A 22,139-nucleotide genomic window follows, 5' to 3' on the forward strand; every position below is an offset into this window, starting at 1 on the left:
TTGTAAATGGTGTTGAAAAATGTTACATATGTTTTTAAATGTGATTAAAGAGTCTTCGTGCTAAACAGGAGACCGACGGTTCGACCCCCTCGCGTGCGCCACTGACTGGTCTTTGTGTTGATGTTGCAGTCAGAAAGACTCTTCTGTAACATATACACTTTACTAAACTCGTTGTACAGCAATCTTCGTATGGCTGTATCAGGTCATTCGTTGTCTGCTGCGAAGCTTGCGGGATGATGCTGCGCAGTGTTGGGTCTGCAATGATAAGTACTTTGTCAAGAATCATTCTCGAGGAACATGTGTTTGAAAAGCGAAACCCGCTAATTGTGCTTTCCAAATCGTGACTACGCGGCATTTTGCGGGAATCTGGCCAACACTGGCAGAGAACAAAGCCAATGTGAATATTTCCTCGGCGCCCGAAGGAAGATTAATCGCCAGCTGCCGGAAGTAGCCTAGATTACATCTGGTTATAGCAGTTGAAGAGAAAGTGAAAATATGACATCAAGGGGTTGAATAATGTCAGCCCCAATTACACGCTAGCAGTCCAGTATGTGAAGCACACACCTGGGAGAGGGACAGATTGCTGAAAGTGTTGAATCAACTGTATGTGCTTCGGTGCTGAACTATATTCGCGTGTCGTGTGTGTGGGCGGTGCTCTGGAGCACCTTCTTTGATATGCATGTTCCCACAACCAACGCATGCGACTCTTACAGCGACAGCTGTTAAATGGGTAGCCACACGTCTTCCCACGTTATCCGAGATGAACGTAAGATCCGGTTGTTTACGTCGATGTGAATCTACATTGAAAGTTTCACAGCGAAGAGGATAAAGGCTGATTTAGAGTCCGACGTAGTCTTCGCCCGCCGCCGCCCGCGTTCCGCGCCGACAGCCAGCGTTCGCTACGCCAGGCTTCCTCATCCTACCGTGTTCATAGTCTGACGCGATTTGGAGCAGCACATCCAAAACACTATCGGGGATTTTCGCATTTCGTAGTGGGAAAGCAGTCATATCTGGCAACTGAGCCCGCGTGCTGTAATCCGACTAAAGACAATCCGTGTTCCCATCGTTAGTACTAGAGTAAACGGTTGGTGCCCTCAAGCATCGACACTGAATTGAAGAAAAAAGTCGCTATAATTTTGACCTATAAGCGATGGAAGCGCAGGAGAAGACCAACAAGATCGTACATGCGGGCTATCAACTCCCGACGTTCGGTATACGGCGAGTTTCATCAGCTGGTCCAGGAAATGCGAATAGTGGACCCAGATTATCACTTCCGTTACTTCAGGTACGTGTTCAAAAGCTCGTGGTACAAACCAACGCGAAATAAGTACTGAACTGATTTCTTCGCAGGATGACTAAAGTGAAGTTTGATCAGCTCATGCACCTTGTTCGACCGCACGTAACCCACCCGACGAACCATTCCCAGCCAATCTATGCGGACGAACGTCACGCCGTGAGTCTGAGGTGGCGTTTGAATCTGCCTTATCACACATGCGTTCAGACTTTTGCCATGAACGTATCCTGCATGGGCTGCTGCGGAGGAATTTCAACAAGTGATTAGTACGCATAAGTGAGAGCTGATTGCTGTTTTAAGTAGTAATGTCATGCGCTCGCATTTGTGTGATTGCAGAGTGATTTTTTCTCACATGACTGTGCCAATAGTCTCAAGTATGTTTAATGCAGGTACCTTGCTACTGGTGACTCACAACAAACACTACCGAACGGGCAGAGCAACAGTGTCAAATATATTACATGAAACATGTCATGCCATTTGGAAAGCACTGTCTCCGATATACTTGAAGCACCCATCGCAACTGACTGGAACCTCATCAGTCAGGAGTGTTCATGGTAAAATTGAGTTTTCCAGACTGCATAGGTGCGATAGATGGGAAACATGTTCGCATCCAGTGCCCTTCAAACGGAGGTTCCGACTACTTCAATTATAAAAAATACCACAGTGCTGTGCTTTTGGCGGTATCAGATGCCATGTACCGATTCATAACAGTGTGTGCCGGCACTCCTGGGCGGTACTCCGATGCAGGCGTATTTGGAGAGTCAGCCATCGCAGACGGTTTCACGACGAACAGTTATAACTTGCCACGTGGAGCAGGCTTTCACTTAGTTGGCGACGAAGGCTTCCCCTTGAAGTCATATCTCATCCGGCCCTTCCCAGGCCGAGGGCTTGACCATACGAAGAAGATTTTCAACTTCCGGCTTTCCAGGGCCCGAAGAGATGTTGAAAATGCATTTGGAGTAATGGCTGCAAGATGGCGAATTTTTCATCGTCCCATCATTGAGGATGAGGGATTGAGAAATGCAGTTGTCCAAGCCTGTGTGTGCCTGCACAACTTCCTCATGGGAAGCAGTCACTATTGCCACACAGAATTTCTTGACAGGGAAAACAGTCTGGGAAGAAATGGGGAATGGCGTGGAGTTGGAGGTCACCTTGAAAACACTGGCCAACTAGGTGGCAATTTCGCGTCGGCCCACGCTGTGAGAAAGCGGGAAAAACTAGCTGATTATTTCGTGTCGGAACAAGGTGCCCTGGACTGGCAGGATGAACACGTGTGCAGGATGTGATTTCACATACATTTACATGCTACTGAACTGAGCCCTTCATGCTCTTCACTGAACTGATGAGCCACTGAAATCATTAAATTAAATGTGAAGTTTATTTACAAAGTGTCGTCAAACTCAATGTCCAAAATAATCTGCTGTATTTTAAACTTTGCGAAAGCTTTTTTTTCTAGTTGAAAATCGCCCAATGGTGGCAGCAACTGCAAGTCCATAGAGCTCGTCCTCCGACGCCTCTTTGCGGAGACAATGCATGAGCTCGGCATCAAGTTTGCTGCAGTCCTCACTCCGTCTTTCTTTTCTTTTCTTGGTGTATCGTGCAACAGGTGTTGCTGACGCATCTGTGGGAGAACTGCTCTCCTGAACGACACACACTGAGGATTGGGTTGACTCAGAGGTAGTCGTAGTCTATGGGGCACATACGAAATCATACAGAATGGCATCCTCAACACCAGGAGATGCAGCAGACACAGTCGTCGGGCTCGGTTGCACATCATGGCTGATGTTGTCTATGGGTACCCCGCCAGAAAGATAACGGAAGTTAACGAGAATTACATGTTTACAAACAGAGCAAATAAATAGCATGATGTAGGTCATACATAATACTCTGTTCAATGGCAGGTGCGACAGCATATGCTGTCTGTTGATGATCTACCAGAAATTGAAAGAAATGAGACACCATCGTAGTAAACTAGCACTGCAACGAGGACAGACAGGGGAGAAGACAAACACTGTGCTAGGACCAACAAACAGAAAATTTATTGACACCCAAACAGGCTCCTTTTATGCATACCTCCGTTGTAATGTTCCACGTGTCACATTTCAGTCTACAATTCAAGTCCCTTTTCTCCCCACTCCCCACAAGTCCCACTTCTCCAGGAACGATACCTCTCTATCATACACACGGATGCCTGGCTGTCGCATAGTGACCCCCTTTTTCTTATTTGAAATGCTTCGACAATCTCTCTTGTGCTCTGATCCGCTGAACGCCCCTTAACCACTGTGTTATGAAATTGTGTAGTGCAACCGCAGTTACTGCAGTGGATGGCCAGGTGGCCTGATGGGGTTCCTCTCAAGGTGGCAGCGTGTTCTCTCAGCCTTACATTAAGGCATCGACCAGTTCGACCAGGAATAAGACACTTTACACCGTCATGAGAACAGGGTATATACAGCGTGCGGGTCACACGCCAGGGCCATAAAGGGGGAGTTTGTACGCGCTTATACTATGTGGCACTGCAGCACTCAGGGACACGTATAGAGCGGTTAAGATGAAGAAGGAAACATGATGACTGCAGACTCTCAACTGTTGAACTGTCTTTTTTAAATTAAGCTGCTAGCAGTAGAGAGTGAGTTGTCCGGTTTCCTTCTGTGTCCTTACCTCTGTGTCCGTGTCCCTCAGTGTTGCAGTGCTACAGTGTAGAGGTGACACATACCAGATATGGGTCCAGTCACAGCAAATGCACGCATAATAGGAACATGTTTGTAAGACTTTGCCATTGGATTTAATATTCTGACGCACGCGTACCATCCATTTACAAGAATACGTACCTTTTAGGTCTTCCACAGTCCGTGTAGAAGCTCATTTGAAAAATCTCGGACACTCGGACATTTGACACTCCCGCGCCACCACTACCCGCCGCGTCGATGGCTTTTAGATGTCTCACAAACTTGTCCCGAAGAGCTTTCCATTGCCTTTTACATTCATCCACTAGGAAAGCACAGCATCGTCAAAATAAGGCAATACAAAAATACTGAAAGAAGAGCACATGGCGACAACAGTTCGTTGGAGGTATTGTGTACACACTAACCTTTCGGATGCTTGCACTTGTTCTGCACGTCTTCGCAGCTGTTCTCCTTCTTTTGCTTGTCTCTATAGTCCGTCCGTCGTGTATTATATAGGCACAGATGTTCCTTAACAGTGGCGTAGCCAGACCTCCAAGGTAGGGGGGGCTCGATACGAAAACTCGCCCCCCCCCCGCTGATCCTGTGTCGACAACACACACATACTTGTGCACACTGCAAACTGAGGATTAAAAAAAGGAACGAAAATAGTTTATTTAGAGGTTCACAGTACGATTACATGTATAGGCTGTCATGACCAGTAAGGTGGTGTCACGAGATTGGAAGTATTTTGGAAAGCTCATACTTTGAAAACCATTCAAGAGTGCTTCTTAGATAGACGCCATCACCTGCAAGAACTTTCGCGATCGTCACACTGGTCCCCCCACATATATTATGTTCTCGGATTTGCACGATTTGTGTGGGTCGGTCCCTGGCAGGTAGGGGGGGCTCGAGCCCCCCCTAGCCCCCCCGTGGCTACGCCACTGTTCCTTAACAGCTTCAATCAAAAGCTCAATGGGCGACGCCATGTTGGGAAATGCGAGTCCAGCTGAACCTGCGCTGTGCACAGCTCGCTAGCCACCCCCGTTGTAGAGCATTGCTCAACTCTCCCGACGACGGCTGACATACCGCGCGTCGCCGCCTCGCTGGGCTTCAGCGAACGTCGTCGAACTATGAACTCACCGGCGTCGGCTCGCGATATGCGGCGGTGCCATGCGCGTCGTCACGCCCTGCTCTGCCGGACTCTAAACCACCCTTAATAGAAGAGGAGAAAATGGGCACCGCGAACAACAAAACGCATGCGGCTCTGATGTCACAGCCCTCGCCGCCGCCAGTGAGGCAGTTCACGAGAAGTCAGGCGCCTACGGCTGCCAATGGGGATGTACGCAACTCTGAGCTCTGTGATGTAAACGCTCCGCTCGGGAGTGTGTTCGACGGCTTGTATTTCGCTACGTACGACACGTAGTAGAGTAATTATTTTCTCCTCAGCATTCTGGCGTGCCGTACAATGCGTTCATGATGTGATGAACCACATGTATGAAAGTGCTCGAAACCCCTTTGAGGGCTCAATTTCGTGAAGATCCTGTCCCGTACGTCACGTCGCCGGAACCCCTTCTCTATCTTAGCGCAAAGTGAAGCGAAGTAACGAGGACAAGAGGCGCGATGAGGATTGGTCGTTCCGAAGCGTCACGTTGCCTGTGACGTTGGCGCAGTGTTGCCAACTCTAGGGAATTTCCCTAGATCTAGATGGTTTGCAGTGTACCTGGGGAAAACGAATTCCTTGGAAATCTAGGGAATGTTACTGCTGTGACACTTCTACGGAAAATTCCATTATACATAATTTTCCCTTGCAAAAGCAAAAGAAAAACCCATTCACAAAAGTACTTTTGCTGATAGCTGATCTCACTGCGTACCGTAATTTTCCCAAGCACTGACGGCAAGTACTTCAAGATCGAAGCGCCCATGTGCTCCGCACATCCACCTTCGCACAGGGTACCACGTTTTTCTTTTGGCTTCCCCCTTGCCTCCTCTCACCTAGTCGCCTTTGGCATATCCTGCTTGTTTGTTATGGGAACAACCCATCGTGAAATCTTGAGTGTACCATGAAATCACGACGCAAATACAACTTTCTCACACACTTATTCGTATTCCCCGACTGGCTTATCACCACAGGACAAGGTTCTGCTTATGTAATATCGTTTACTCGTATTTTTTCTCGATGAGTTTAACGAATATATCTGCCGCCGCCGGACAAACTCGCGATCTAGGGTCATTTGGGGAAATTGTCCGTCCAATCCGAGGGGGAAAATGCGAATGCAGCTTGGCAACACTGCGTCGGTGTCACGTGCCTCACAGGAAAAAGTTACAGTGGCGTTTGCGGGATCACATGTCATAGCGTGTGAAGAGTTACATCGCTCGCATACCGGCTTCTTGTCGCCCGGAGCAGCAGCAGGGACGGTATTGCGTGTGAATACGGTGATGAACAGCGGCATTATGGGTAGTCCTAGGAAGCGTACGTACAGAAGTAGATCTTGATGCAGGCTACAATGGACAAAGCGAACCGTGTGCGTAGAGACAGGTGACCTCAAAATAAATAGCTCCGTCGTTGTCGTTGAATTCATGCCACCTTAACTTCCAACATGTCTGCCAACTTTTATTTTTTATTCGTGACAAAATGCTTTTTTCAGGTGAGAGCAGACCAGTTTCCTTGAGTTGTCTTCGGGGGAATCCGAAAACACTCGCACCTCGTCCAATATATTCGAGAGCTGAGTGCGTTTTTTTTTTTTTTTTGTATTTTGCGTCTCCCAACTGCCGCAAGCGTCCCGAAGAAAATGTTGACGGCATGCAGGTGGAAACGATAATAAACTACTCGCAAATTCTATTGATCATAGAATACGTTGTCGGTATGGGTTGGGTGCGATAAGAGCTGCTCACTAAATTTCCTGTGTATCTCACGGACAGAAGTTCGTTTCTAGCTCAGTGTTAAATAAGCATGGAAGTGACATATAACATGGATAGGAAACCCTGCTTCATCTGTGAAGCTGTCCACCCGGAGTCATCATGCAAAATATTTTTGCTCTGCGGCGTATTCTCACTGCCCAATAAAACTTACAAAAGACAGTCGGAGAAAGCAGTCGCGGAACACGCGCCCCGCATGACGTAGAAACTGCTCAGTGCCTTTTTCCTTTTTTTTTCCTTTCGCCTCATGCGCCGCCTATACATGCTTGAGCTGTGCCGTTGGACGTCACTGGTCACGTGGCGGAGCCCGTGAGACGTCATGACGTCTTCTCGCTCGCCGATGCGCTCTTTGCATGTGGAGAGGATTTTTTAAAGGTGCGCGGCACAGAGCCTTGCGCGTGATCTGTAGGGCACCTGCGCTCGTTGTTCTTTCGCAGGAGCTCATTTTATTCGTCGCAGAAGACGTTGCAGCGAAAAACAAAAAAAGTATTTGGGGGTCACTTCCATGCTCCTTTAAGGATTCTGATTAGGAACAAGAATAACGAAGAATCTAAACCCGCTCAAGAGAGCCAAAAGTTTGTTTAATGTTATTCTTGTATTGTGGTTGCGCAGCTGCACACATTGTAATTACGCACGAAATAGCGCATGTTGCAATCGCTGCACTCCCTCAACACCTTTTTGCATTTGCGTAACATTCTAAGCACATTCTGTTATCCTACAGTGGGATAATACGTAGTAGTAGTAGTAATAATAATAATAATAATAATAACAATAATAATAATAATAACACAATAATAATAACTGCACCCTTCAAAAGGGCTTCCAAACATTCGGCCAATTAGTACAACATACGAAAGCGAACTGTGCAGTGCATTTTTTGTTTCTTCGATATTTCTGGCTGAAGGTCCACTCCAAAACAGAGGATCGGAAATCGTCCGATGTAAAACTCAAAAGATACCAGTGTTGTTTATTTAATTAGCGTATGGAAATGACGTTATGGACGATGTCTCAGGGATGATCACTGAAAAGAAAGCTTTCAAATAAAGCCACTTGGTTACGGATTATTCAGCCTGGGGACCTTTGTGAAACATCAGGTATACCAGATATTACTTGTCACTTCATACGCGCATGCGTCTTAGGCACACACTTGTACATAACCAGGAATAAAGTTAGTCGGATATCAGCGCTTGTCGCAGTCGCGTACTTTTCGTGTTCGTCTGTTTCGTCGCGCTGTTCCTTTTAGTTTAAAAAGAATCTGTTACACTTTGATGTGTGTGTTTCACTAGCGGGTCCATAAATTGCTCTACAAGTCACAGTATCGAGAAAATTAGTATTGTTCTCCTACGCGTAGTAGTTGCGAAGGAACACGAAACGTCGAGCTCGGACTTTCGAGCATCGAGAGCTTCGGATATTATAATTGGTTATTATAATGATGATTACTATTCCCTATTTCTAAGCGTAATTCCAGCTAGCAATTGCTGGCCATAGCAGATTGTCCGGTTTGAACTCTGGACTGGAAACAGGTCAAACGGGCACTGACACGTATAATTAACAATGAGAATAAGCAACCAACAAGCAAACAACAAGATAAACAGCACGCGTAGAAGATGTTCACAGTCAGGAAGGAACTCATGAGGAGTAAGCATCGCTGTACGGCATCAAGGACAGAGAAGGATGATGGGGCGATCCTGGGGTTACAGTGGCACAGGGAGCATCCCAATGATGGCTGCTGATGGATGCTCACATGTTCTCTGTGTCGGGGAGTTCTCTTGGACTACACGAGTCCCTGAGCGAGAGTGACTGCACGGGCCTCCCTCTCGTGTCTCACCATCATCTCTCCCATCCCTCTTTCACCCTCTCCTCTTCTCCCTCCCTGGGTGTACCGAGCCGCCACTCCGGAGCAGGCTGGCCGCACCTTCCCCCACCATCACCCCACCCACCCCGAGGACAGAGAAGCTGTTTTCGGGACAAACCACGCAGTTTGATTCCATTCAGCAGATGTGTTGTGAACAAAATAATACTGATAACAGTTAACCTGGGGTATTGCAGTGTAGACGTGTGGACAATGATGAATCCTACAGGCATGACAATCGGATAGGGTAAGAAGATCACGATTGTCCACTTTGAGGTTGTCTGATAGTATGTGTAAAAAGCACGGTGCGGTCGCATCTATGAAACGGAAACAGATTTCTGCCGCGATATTCAAAGCTCCCTGGCGCTCCAGAATTGCGCGCTACCCTCAAACATTTTGTGCGAATATGTATCACAGGGCTCAGAATCGTAATTTCTACTTCTCCCGCCATATTTTATTCCGATCATTTCCATGCTCCTTTAAACATCAAGCTCGCGCCACGTGACGAGCAGCCGGAGCTGTTAATAGTCGTCGTTGGCGAGGTCACGGAGGCAGCTGCTACATGGCCCCTCGATAAGGACAGGGAGCAGGTGGGAGCCCAGGTGACATGCTTGCTGGGAGCCCGGACAGGGCGGCGTCGACAGCGTAGACGACGGTCACCACGAAAACCGGCTTGAGCCTGTCCTAGCTGACGGTGTTCACACGGCGGTTAATAGAAATGCGTTAAGTCCTCTCGGACCGGTCGAGGACAGTGTGCGGGCAGAATAAGGAGGGGAGAGTGGCTTTTTGACGGCGTCCGTGCGAAGGAAGACGTGGGTGGCGGTACTGAGGGGCTGGGGTACATACGAGTGCCGGCCTGGAGTGGAACGAGTGGACCCCGGGGGAAGACCGCGAAAGCACGGTGGAGGCGATCCAGGAGCAGTGATGGGGCCAGGGTCTGCGTGCTGGGAGCAAAGAAACTCCACGGGAAATCGAACAGCGCAGTCGTACACTACTTCGGCGGAGCTGCAGCCGAGATCGCGCTTGAGGGCAGCTCGAATTCCCAGGAGCACGAAGAGCAGCTTGTACACCCAGTGGCCGCGGTCTTCATGCACAGCCAGGGCAGCTTTGAGGTGACTGTACAGCATCTCGACCAGGCCTTTGGACACGGGATGGTAGGAGGTCGTCCGAAGCCGAGAGGTACCAAGCAGTGCCGTAAAAGAAGCGAAGAGGCGACTCTTGAATCGCCGACCCTGGTCGGTGGTGATCTGACACGGCTCGTCAATGCGAGAAACCCACATCGTCAGGGAAGTGGAAGCGACGGTTTCGGCAGATATGTTCGCCATGGCGGGCCACCTGGTGTACCGGTCGACTGCAGTCAAGAGGTATCGGTACCCAGTAGATGGAGGGAGCGGGCAAACGATGTCCAGGTGGACCGCGGTGAAACGGGCGTCAGGAGGCTGGAACCTGCCGAGTGGGGTGAAGGTGTGCCAATGGATCTTCGAGCGATGGCAGGCGAGGCAACTTCGAACCCAGGCGCGGTGCATGGACGGCTAGACGTGGCGCTCTGCGATAAGATTTTGGGTAATCTTGACGCCAGGATGCGCCAGATTGTGGATCGAAGAGAAAACGGCCCGAACGGAGACCGACGGGACGAAAGACCGGAGGCAACTGGCGGTGTGAGGAACTGGGTCAACGCTGCCCCACCCAGATGCTCCGATCCATCATCGCGCGCACGGGTTCGAAGGAAATGTCGTCCGAGAGCTTTTCCTTCAGCGATTGCTCCAGCAGGAGCAGATGATCTTGGACCCCGCCTCTAGCCTGACTCTTCAAGACCTGGCGCAGCAGGCAGACTAGATCACAGAGGTCGGCGGTCCTACCGTTGCCTCTTTTGCCGACACCTTACGCTGTCCACCCCTTCACCATGTTGACAGCACGCCTCGAGATCCGATGAACTCCCGACTCGATGCGCTCTAGCAGGACATATCCGGTCTCCGCGAATGTGTGGCGGCCCTCTCGCAAGCTCGGGGACGATCCCGGCCTCAAGCCTTCCCTCGCCGCCGCCGTTCCTGCAGCCGTCCTTTCCGCTCTCGCCGCCATTCGTCTTCCCTGGTAAGCAAGAATCCATCCCCAACTCCTCTCTGCTGGCACGACGTCAGCTTCGGAGACCATGCCGAGCGATGCGCAGACCTTGCGGCTGGTCGGGAAGCCTGCCCGGGGCGCACTGACGGCGACAAGCTGCACCCCTGCCTCAACTTCACGCGGGAGTCGCCTGTTCCACATTGTCGACCACGTCAGCAAGACTCGCTTTTTGGCCGACACTGGCGCTGAAGTCAGCGTCTTACCTGCTATGGGTTCTGACCGATACCGTTCTCCCATCTTCCATCTCACAGCAGGTCAACCACACGGCAATTCCCGTATACCGTCTGCAGGTGCTCGACGTTATCCTCGACCTACGTCGAAGTTTTCCCTCGCTATTCCCGGTAGCAGGTGTCAACCAAGCCATCTTGGGAGCTGACTTCCAGCAGCGCTTCTGTCTCACTATTAACATTTCACGCAAGCAGCTCATCGACTCTTCAACCTGTCTTCGCATAGGAGTCCTCTCTGAGAAAACCCCGACCATCTCTGCCGCCGCTATGACGGTGCCAGCTTTGTTGTCTCCGTACGCTGACGTCCTCCGCGGGTTTCCCAGTCTTACTCGACGACGTGACTGGACGTGTCTTGTAGCTCATGATGTGGTCCATGACGTTCGGGTCACCAGTGAAGCGTCACAAGGCAAGGACGGTTGGCAACAGGTTTAATGGTCAGCGCGTCGAAGAACTAGGGTTACGTCCATGGCGCGGTGTTCTTTTTAAGCACCAAACTCGCGTCATGTGACGTAACAGGCACAGCTGGCGGCTGGAGCTGGAGCTGGCTGAGCGGCTAGGCCGTGGCCAGTGGTAACCGACGAATAAAATGACACAATAGTTTCGAAATCGATTGAACGGATGCTACCGTCCCTTTAAGAGGTGGATCTCTCGATGAACTGATATGGCCTGGTTGTCAACCTTATTGGAAAGAATAGATACGAAGTATCGCAAGCTGTAAGGACTAGGGATGAAGCACAGAGGAAGTCCCTGGACAAAGACCATATTGGAAATGTTAAGATACTGTGTGAGGACCGCAGACAACGTCGGCTTATTCTTGGATGGGTCGGACTCATGTTACTTCTCCTGTGGTCGCCGTACTCATACACAAACCATTTTTAATCACTCGTCATCAGGACTCCTCCACACTGCGACCAAAGAGTCAGCATTGCTCGAAATTGATTGGCGCTATCTCGGAGACTGCTACCCCCGTTTGCAAGACTCCTTCTACGGCGGAAAAGGAGCGCAGCAGAGGACTGACCCTTTGACAATCTGTTAAAATGTAACCGTCTCATCTAAAAAACACGATTGGAGAACGTGTTGCTGGAGAACGCAATATGCTGTGTTGGTGGCGGTGATGACACGATGTTCAAAGACTCTCAATAAGTAGTTCCCAAATTGTCCGTATTCTGTATTTTCTTTCTTGACAACCTTGGATTTAATTACCAATATATTACTCACGTAGTACACAGAAATATTAATATTACGAATTAATCAACGTGTTAGCTATTCGCATTATAAAAATTCGCTGTACTCCATGGAGCAACGTCAAACGCGTACGAAATACAACAACACTGCAGCAGATGCAAATGCGGTCCGTCCGTCCGCTGTGACTGCACGTGATTTACGTGCCGCCCAACGGCAAGCACGACCGTAGGAAGTTTTGTTGTGTTTGTCCTTCTGTGTTTAATTGCCTCATCCACTACACCGACAACATAGGTTGGCGTGGGCTTCGCGCAGAAACACGGGTTTCGCCTGCAAAGGCATTTTATTTTGGTTAAAGTGACTGGGTGCGTTTAGTAGGCGCCCCTGAGCGCGAGTGTTTCAGACTCCACACACTTAACGCGACACAATCGCCCCTCGCGCACCCGCCGCTTTTGGCGCTTTTCGAGCTCCCGTTTCAAATATGTGCATGGAAGCAGACGACAAGCGCCCGTGTGCTAGAGATTTTTCGTGATGTACTACCTGTTCAGCGGTGGCGGGACGACCTTCGAAATGCGGGTCCGGAAGCAAAATACGGACCTTGTATATGTAACCCCATGCTCCGGTTTCAGTAAACTAATATTTTTATAACTGTTATCATCCTTTTGCATTAGTGGTCAACTTCGACGCGGATATCGGCGGTTATTCGGGGGAAATGCTGTGCTTTACTGCAGACATCTTCACGCCATGCAGCCGTCTTCACAGTAAAAAGCTCCTATGATGACGTCCGTCACAAATTCCCATCTTTTCATTTCATTCGCTGTTACAAGTTGGAGTCCTCACAACCGTAGTTGTCTCTTCCAACGTTACTATAGGTTCACACTTAGCCAACGCGTGCTCCGTCTGTGTACTGCATGAGCAGACAACAGGAAGCAGCATCAGCGTTCGAGCAGTGTAGCGCTGCAAATTTGCTTTTCGCTCTTTAGTGGCGTACTCCGTGAGTGTCACACCCCCGATTTGAGTGCGCCAAAAGAGCGCGCTTACTTAACGCACCCACTGTACTCTTTGGTGCGCATGTCTGAACACCTGTACGAGTCTAACGGCGGCACGTTAGACCCACGCCGCTTTTTGGGATCATCGGCCGCATGCCAATTACGTTCCGCGTTTTTGGGCCAGCGCGTCTGCACCTACCGCAGCAATGGTTGCACGTCTGCAAACTCTACAGGGTGTTTCAGTTAAATCCCTGGGCTAAATAATTTGCGAACGGGTGCACCAATCGAAGACCTTTCTGTTTTTGCAAGTATCTGTCCGATACCATCTACAAGCTGCGCATCGTGTGAATGAGTTGGAGGTGCTCATGATTTAAATAAAAAGACAAATGAGTTTGGTGAAAAAGCAGAACTTCTAAAGCAGGGCGCCGTCGACATTAAAACGGGTACTAAGCTTTTTCAGACCTTCAGTGGACACTTTTTGGAGAAAAATCTGCCCCCGAAGCGGGTTATTTGTTGCACAAATTAATTGGCTTTGGTTTACATATTTTTGCCGCCGATGTTCGCGGCGAAGCGCAAAATGACGTAATTCATTGGAGTAATTTATTGTTGTAATCACGTAATTCATTGGTGGATAAGACAGCGGAAGAGCGTCCTTTTGCACTTCACCGCGTCCAGCCGCGACAAAAATATGTAAACCGAAACGAATTAATTGCTGCAACAAATGACCCGCTTCGGTGGCAGATTTGTCTCTAAAAGATGCCCACTGAAGGTCCCAAAAGGGGTACTACCCATTTTAATTCCGACGAGGCCCTGCTTCAGAAGTTATCTTTAGAAGTTTCTTTGTTGAAAGTACAGTGCGTCCGTCCTGTGTCGTCCGTATTATGTTTAGCACTGTTTTAGCGATTTGATTTAGAAGTTATGATTTTTCATGAAACTGATTCAATTGTTATTTAAATAATGAGCGCCTCCAACTCATTCACACGGTGTGCAGCTTGTAGGTGCTATCGGACAGATACTTGTGAAAAAGAAAGTTCTTCGATTAGTGCACCCGTCCGCGAATTATTTAGCCCCAGGATTTAACTGAAACACCCCGTTACTTGTGTGGATGATCTGCAGCAAAGCCACCTACGCTTTAACTCGTTGGTGTCCGTGTTGCCAGACACCGTGCACGACATCACCTGAGACGCGCTGCGCAGACACTCAGCGACAAGCGGTATGGCTGAGCTGATGAAAGCGTCCGCTCGTTGTTGGCAGCCAAGGTCGTGCGGAATATAAGGAAATGGTGAATTCGTATCCTACCACCGGCTATGATTTTCTCTGAGATTTCCCCAGACTTTCAAGACGAACGTCGGCATAGTTCCCACTAAAGTTGGCCTAGGACGCACACCAACTCCCTCCACTCCTTCCCGCTGGCCTCTCTCCCTCTGCCACGTCTTAATGTCGCTCACAGTCACAGTTGCTTCGTCGTGATAACACGGAATCAAAGAGAGGCACACAATAGGGAGTTTTTGCACAGCGGAAGCTCTCTATACGAAAACTTCACGACAAATGCACGATCTGCCGAATGCACGATCAGCAGCGTTATGTCGGCCACTTCAAAGACGTCGAGTGTTGGACTTATCAAGTTTTATGAATTGTTGTGGAAAAGACCTTCCAATCTGCTAAATCTCTTCTAATCCTTCCAACCCTTCAAAAGCTGCCTACTATAACGGCGATGAAGACACCCGAGGCCCCAAACATGCGTAAAAGAAATGCTATCGCGTTTAATACTGCCTTCTAGCACGTATGACGTCCTTGTAATAACACAATATATGATAATTACTGCCCATCTCTGACTGACAGATGTGCTTGAGGTCAGCAATCGGATGAGTTTCAACATCCGTGGTGATAATTTGCTACGCGTCTTTTGTCCCTTTCGTGGTAAATTTTGTAACTTACGTTCACGTCGATGTAAATAACGACCCTTACCTTTATCCCGCATAATTTTGTGCGAGGTGTCACAAGCTCAAAAATCACTCGTGTCCTGTCAATGCCGTGTCCTATCGTGTCGTATCGTGCGCCAATACGCTGTGACAGTAGGCCAGCCTTTCGTACGGCCCCCACAGCTTTTTCATTTCCCCCCGTGCACCAGGAACCGTCTCGTTGGATCACTCTCAAATATGTTCCAACTTCCAGGCTCCAACAGCTCCACATAGAGCCCATGATTTGGGTTATTGCACGCAACACTGGACACACCGCCAATGAAGCTGCACCATTGTACACATTATGCATAACCAGTCGACCAATCAGGAGCCTCAATGTTGGGCTGACCTTTCGGCCGGTCCTGGCTACCATCGACTTCTACTGGATTTCACGCCTGCATCCGTTTTTCTGTATCCAAAATAACTAAAGCGACTTTTGGTCTGAAAGAAACATTTGTTTGACACAAAGCACTAATTCAAAGACCTGATACATGGGTGCGTACATACTGCGTTGCTCACACACAGGAACAAAGTTCGAACTTGAAGCAGAACGAACATACTGTTCAATTCCTAGTACTAAGCCGGTCTCATGAATGCGTACCATTTCATGATGAGCATCGTTTTTCGCTGCTTGCAGTGCATCATACATTACAGCGAAGCGGAAAGCGCTTGTGTGGCACGTGATCCTGTCTTTGTTGTCAGTCCTCGAAATCCGACGGCGGACGAACGTATTCTTCATGCTCCAATCGCTCCAACTCATGAAGCATTCCAGTTCTGCAGCTTATAGACTGTTCCTGGGATAATAGGTGTGTCCAGAAATAGCACATTGCGCTTAGAATCACATTGACGCACGGATAAACCCCCGAACATGTTTCTACAAAGTGTTCTGTCATTGGACAAAACCAGAACACGGAACATAGGAGGACACGTGCCGGCCGTGCCGTGCTATTTCGAAACTATGCTGAAACGGCCGAGGTGGTGGTGATGGTGGTGTTAATGAAAGGGCCCGCCGTTCTCGGCCTCACAGAGGTGAGCAACGTCATGACTGACGGGGATGTGCGTCCTGGGCTAACTTCTAAGGGAGCTGTGCCGACATATGCCTGAAAGCGTCTGAGGAATACCCAGGAAAGACCCCAGACAGCACAGCCGGCACCGGGATTCGAATCCGGGTACCTCCCAATCTCGACGTGACATGGCCAGCGCGCTAACCACTGAGTCACGGGAGCTGGTGAAACTGCCGAGACGTTGCACGCACATACGCGCGTACAAAATGCGATTTAAGAACATTGTCGACCAATCGGAGCGTGCGCACAGTTTCGACCAATGGGCTTCCAACAAGGTGTGTGGGCGCAGTGGTACATATTCTACAGCCGCATCCGCGGGTACCTGAGGAGGACTGCAACAACTGCACGTGAGGTCCACGTTGCTAGGTTGCACGCTTCCCTAGGTTTTCCTCAGAGGCTAAGAGACAAATGTCTGCGCAGTTCCCTGTGAAGTCGGCCCAGGACGTGCGAAACCCCCTGCGGTAGTCGTGATGTAGCCGACTACGGCGAGCAGTTCCACCACGTTGCTCTATATTTTTCGCCATAGTGTTGTGGTCCGCGTGAGAAAACCCCCGTATTGCTGCTTTCTGAGTGGACAGACGCCTTGTCACGTGGTGTCTCCAACCTTTTCGTTCTCGCATGCGCACAGACGTACTATTATAGCGTATGGATATTAGATAAAAACAGGAAAAAATCGTGAGAGACAGTGAAGAAAACTGAGATTCAGTCACTGAACTCATGGTGAAGATGCGTTCCTTACCGCAAGCATGAAAACTCTTTGAGAAACCATTCGGGATACTGCGTGGGCTGGATGACATGGGCGAAACAGTCGCGTAAATCCTGAGGGCGAAAGTGAAAGAAATACACGAAACTTTTGCTACGTCCCTCCTGTCACTGTTTACTATTCCATCACACAATAGTGGACCTACAGGAGCAATGCAAGGCTTTCGCAAGCAAGGCAGGCAAGCAAGCAAGGCTTTCGTGCGGGCCCCCCACTTACCACGTGAAAGAAAAAAAGAAAAAGAAAAACCACGCAATGAAGTATATAGCAAACGAAGAAGGAAAGAGGGAGTCCAAAATAAAGACAAGATCATAAAATACAGAATGGTAAGACAGCTTATAGTGCGTAACAACTGGAGAAAGGGGTATATACAGGGGGTTTCAGCAGCCGTGTAAAAAAAATGAAAAGGTATGCTGCGGATGCATATCTGGTCAATGGTATTTAATCCTGCTAGGTTTCTGTACACGTTGTGGTAGTAACCACAGATGTCACGTATTAATTAAGCTAATTTTGCTAATTCAACTTGAAAATTAGCCAATTGGCTAATATATTGCTCAATTGGCTAATTTTCAGGTTGAATTAGCACGCTTCCTACTTTCACGCTACTTTCACTACGCTACCTTCACTTATAAGTGAACGTAGCGTTTTTCTTCATCTATTCGATAGCCTATGGCACCAATAGACAATCCCAGCGAAAAATCCTGGAGGTTTTTCATAAGGCTTCTGCGAAAATTTAGCAGCCGAATATCAGTCGCACGTCAAAGCGCACTAACTCAAATTCAGACTTGCGGTACTTCGGACTTGCGCAATTTTATTTTATTTTTTTTATTAACGGAACTCTCGTATCCGTTCCAGTCAATTTCGAAACAATGGTGTAATTTTATTCCTCGCGGACCACTGACCATGGTATCGAAAATCCCACGCGGAATAGTGGTGCAGTTTGACTGCTATTCGATGGAACACACGAAAGAGCAGATACCGGATGTTGAGAGTATGCGGAACTCCTTCTCTGGGAAAAGCGGAAAACGTCATTCTCTACACCACCAATCAGAGCACGGCCTTGTGAAAAGGAACGCCAGAAAAGGGGAAAGGATCAAAAGGGGAAAGAAAAGCTGAAAAGGGAAGGGAGAAGCGCGGCACAGTGGGAGTCTGGATGGCGTATTTCTCCTCTGAGGGCTGCCCTCTCATACCCTCCTCTGACATCAATGGCCGGCAATGACATCAGCTCCAGCGGCGACGACATCAGCGTGACGTCACGAAGGAGTGACGTCACGGTGATGTCATTGTCGGCTTAGCCTCTGCAGCTGCCGAAGCAGAGCTGATCTTTAAAATTCGTTTTTTTAATATTTAATCAGTTTTTGAACGAAAAAGTTGGATTGGGTTCGGATTGGATTCCAATGCCGGACATAGTGGTATTCTTTCATAGATGGGTTTCCTGACGCAACCGTCCGTTTAACGACAAATCAAAGAGAATAAAAAAATATATACGCACGCAAGACCCAGTCTCGTCGCAGTAGCTGAGATCAAGGTACAGCCGGTACTGTAGGTTCTGAAAAGTCTGCATGAGGGAAACGATAATTACTGAATGAAATGAATTGTGAAGTCAACTAAATCAAACAAGAAAAAAAAAGGCTACATCTTTAGGCATTGTGTCAAACGCGTTTAAATGTGGTATAGCTGTATGCCACCTTCTCATCCTGATCTTCTGGCTCCCGTAGTCGTTTTTCGATGCCATTGCAACTCCTCTCTCTCTCTCTCTTCCTTCTACATAAGTGTTACGGATGCACATACACAGCTACCTACGTTAGTGGGTCACATAAAGCTATAGTCCTAGAGTCACTGAATAGCTTGGCTCAGAGTATGGCATTCCTTTTCCCCGTCACTATGCCGACAGCCGACTGGCAACACAGCGAGTGCTGCTCTCCCATTGGACAAGATCGGCAGCTCGGCGGCATTTTGTTAACACGCCAGTGGAACCGCATATTCTTCAAAATGAACTTCACCGCATAGCACGATCCGCATCGCACGTTTTGTTACGGTGAACGCGCTGGAATTCGCCATGTGAAATACCCCGAGAAAGAAGAAAGGAACTGCACTCTTATAAATGAACTTCACCGCATAGCACGTTCCTAGTCAACCATCATCCCTAGTAACAACGCTCTCGCGCCTGATTTGTTGAAAACACGAGGCGTATGCCATTTTTGTACTAATTATGTACTGCATGAGCGGTACAAAAAAAAAAAAAAAGGCGTACGCCTCCCGTTTTCAACAAATCAGGGGAGAGATCAATGTCATTCGGGATGATGGTTGACTAGGAGCGTGCTATGCGGTGAAGTTCATTAATAAGAGTGCAGTTTCTTTCTTCTTCTTCTTCTTTCCCACGGTATTTCACATGGCGAATTCCAGCGCCTTGACCGTAACAACACGTGCTATTTTGTTTAGAGGGCCTTGAACCATTGTCGTCGAGGAAGTCACAAAAGCGTGGTCGAATAAAGAAGAAAGATTGAACGTCTATCGACGGGATCCGTCATTAACATAGCAGACGAACTTAACGAAGCCAATATAGCGTTCCCACATGGCGCCCCCTGGCGTTGAACCTGCAGTTGCACATCAGTTGCAGTACTGTGAAGCTATTCAGTGACTCTACATAGCCCTAAAGGGACAGTGAACGACAAAAAAGTATCTGAAAGATACCGTTACATAGATTGCAATAAAAGAGGAACGGTATTCGTCCGTTGCATCGTTCGTATGTATACGCGAAGGAAAACGCCAGTTTACATTTTCCCCCTTTTCACTTTCTGAAGAGGCGTGGCACGTGACGTCAAATCATCGCGAGATGCCGCCAACCAATAAGAGGCCGCGTCGTGTCTGTTTGGGAAGCAGAAAAAACGGGAAACGCGTAAATTGTAGCTTCCTCCCGCCGCCGACGCAGCGGATGGACCCCGTTGTTTTTATATTGCTTTTAATATAATCGCATCAGTGATCATTAGGGTGTCCATAAGACAGAGGTATTAAACTCTTTGATGCTTTCCTTACTGTTCCTCACATTCACTATCCATAGAAGTCTAGACTCTAAAAACAGAACTCAATAATACCTTTATCACTCCTGATTTGTAGAAAGCGCTAGGGCGTACACCTTTTTGGAACTGCATAAGTATTCCAAAAATGCGGACGCCTCCCGTTTTCAACCAATCAGGGGGCAAAACGATGTCATTCGGGATGGTCATTACTTAACAGCGTGCTCTGTGGTGAAGTTCTGTTTTTAGAGTATACTTTACACTCTTAAAAATGAACCTGAACACATAGCACGCTTCCTAGCCAAGCATCATCCCGAATGACAACGTTCTCGCTTCTGAGTTGTTGAAAATGGGAGGCGGAGCCTATTTCGTATCCATTATGTACGACATAATTGGAACAAAATAGGCTCCGCCTCCCGTTTCCAACAAATCAGGGGCGAGAACGTTGTCATTCGGGATGATGCTTGGCTAGGAAGCGTGCTATGTGGTGAAGCTCATTTTTAAGACTGCACAGCAATAATTGCTGTAGCTTACCAACTCCGCTCTCTTCGCCAAAACGGAAACCCCAGGAGCTGTCTTCTTCGCTGCTTCCATTGCGAATTTGACGACATCCTTCACTTCAATGCTGTCTGTGTCAAGCAGGTTGAACTCCCTTTCAGAATGCTCATAGGCGGTAACGCCGCAAGCTGCTACTGTGACCGTTAGTAGAAGCACGGACATTTCTTGACGCACCAAGCTCATGATTACACACAGGATACCTTTTTCATTCTCTTTGAACCTCGCTCGTCTCATTCCAGGGAAGTGCCCTAGAGCATCCGGAACGACTCGTTTATAGCTGATATGGACCATCTATGAGAAAACATGTTACTTATACTGCCCTTTTCATGCGCTTCCACGAAGAAAGAGGACATACAGCCGCACAACTTTGAAATACTTTTGAAACGCCTCGTAAATTTCAAACTGACTACCAGCAGCGCAAATGGATACAAAGAAAGCTTGTAGTCCCGCAATAAATGGGCTTCGGAGAGCGAGTAGAATGTATCAACTGTGTGTTATTCGAGAGTTTTATAACAGCCGTTTTCGGATGCTATCAATGCACGGAATGTACGTCTCGGAATTCTAAACCGCCACAGCGTATTCAGCATCTTGTGGTTTCTACTTCAATCGTACAAACGGCGTTGAAAATTGCGTGTTCCTTATCAACTTCGAAACCGAATTTCCATATTTTCAAAATTTCCAAACCAAAACACAAATTCGCCGCATAGCACGCTCTCAGCCAAGCATAATCCGGAATGACATCATTATCTCCCCTGATTTGCTGGGAAAGGCAGGCGTACGTAATTTTTCCCGCAATTATGAACTGCATAAGTGTCAGAAAATGACGTACGCCTCCCGTTTTCCACAACTCACGGGAAAAGAACGATGCCATTTTGGCACCAGTATTCGAACCCGTGAACCTTTCCCAGGCGCAGTTCCCTTAGAGGTTGACCCAGGACGCACTTCTACCCCCACAGAGCGTTTGTCCTGCCATTGCCCAGCTCTGAACGGCGAACTCTTGCAGCACCACCATCACCACCACGGAATAACGAAAGGTTCAACATCGAGCCCCTGGTGTCGTTTCCAATCAGAAAACTATATGCGAACATCCGTGGTATCACAGCAACCGTACTAGTGGCTATGGGTCACGTGGCATACTAACCTAATCGGAGCAATTGTAAGGATAGGGTAGAGCAATGAAGTGTGGCTAACGATCCTTCCCGACTCTTCCGGACAGTGGATATTCCCCCTGCGTTGATTCTCCCTAGCTGGAGGAAAAGATACAATTTTATGATATGTGCTTTCAACAACACTATAAAGTTGTATCCTGTAAAACAGTCTTTACAAAGTCATGAGCATGCAAGATCAAGCTTAATATTGAGTACAGTAAGTGCAAGATAAATTGCACAAGTATTTTCATTATTCTGCGCTTCAGCACGCTCTTCTCAGTGTGATCTCCTTGGACTGGATCGTAGCCGTTCTTGTTGCCGTGGACACAAGTCTTTTGTGCCAGATCCATGTAGGTTAACACGACTCGAAACCCTGTCTCACCTATA

General features: G+C 48.3%; 1 protein-coding gene across 1 annotated transcript; it reads right to left on the bottom strand.

Moving 5' to 3' along the window:
* Positions 1-147: 147 nt before the first annotated feature.
* Positions 148-20,875, bottom strand: LOC135371650 (uncharacterized). Its single transcript, XM_064605636.1, has 4 exons — positions 20,581-20,875; positions 18,522-18,587; positions 17,009-17,088; positions 148-255 (listed from the first exon to the last, which is right to left on the bottom strand). The coding sequence occupies exons 1-4, from the start codon at positions 20,836-20,838 to the stop codon at positions 204-206; spliced, it is 456 nt and encodes a 151-aa protein (XP_064461706.1). The 5' UTR covers positions 20,839-20,875; the 3' UTR covers positions 148-203.
* Positions 20,876-22,139: the final 1,264 nt, after the last annotated feature.

Source organism: Ornithodoros turicata, chromosome 1 (assembly GCF_037126465.1).
Source record: "Ornithodoros turicata isolate Travis chromosome 1, ASM3712646v1, whole genome shotgun sequence".
Taxonomy (NCBI): domain Eukaryota; kingdom Metazoa; phylum Arthropoda; class Arachnida; order Ixodida; family Argasidae; genus Ornithodoros; species Ornithodoros turicata.

Excerpts from the sequence above, each read along its gene's own strand:
- LOC135371650 (XM_064605636.1), bottom strand. The coding sequence starts at position 20,838 with ATGAGACGAGCGAGGTTCAAAGAGAATGAAAAAGGTATCCTGTGTGTA. Across the intron at positions 17,089-18,521 it reads GCGACGAGACTGGGTCTTGC|GATTTACGCGACTGTTTCGC; the intron begins GTGCGTATATAT and ends TTTCGCCCTCAG. Across the intron at positions 256-17,008 it reads AAAGAGTTTTCATGCTTGCG|ACCCAACACTGCGCAGCATC; the intron begins GTAAGGAACGCA and ends TTATCATTGCAG.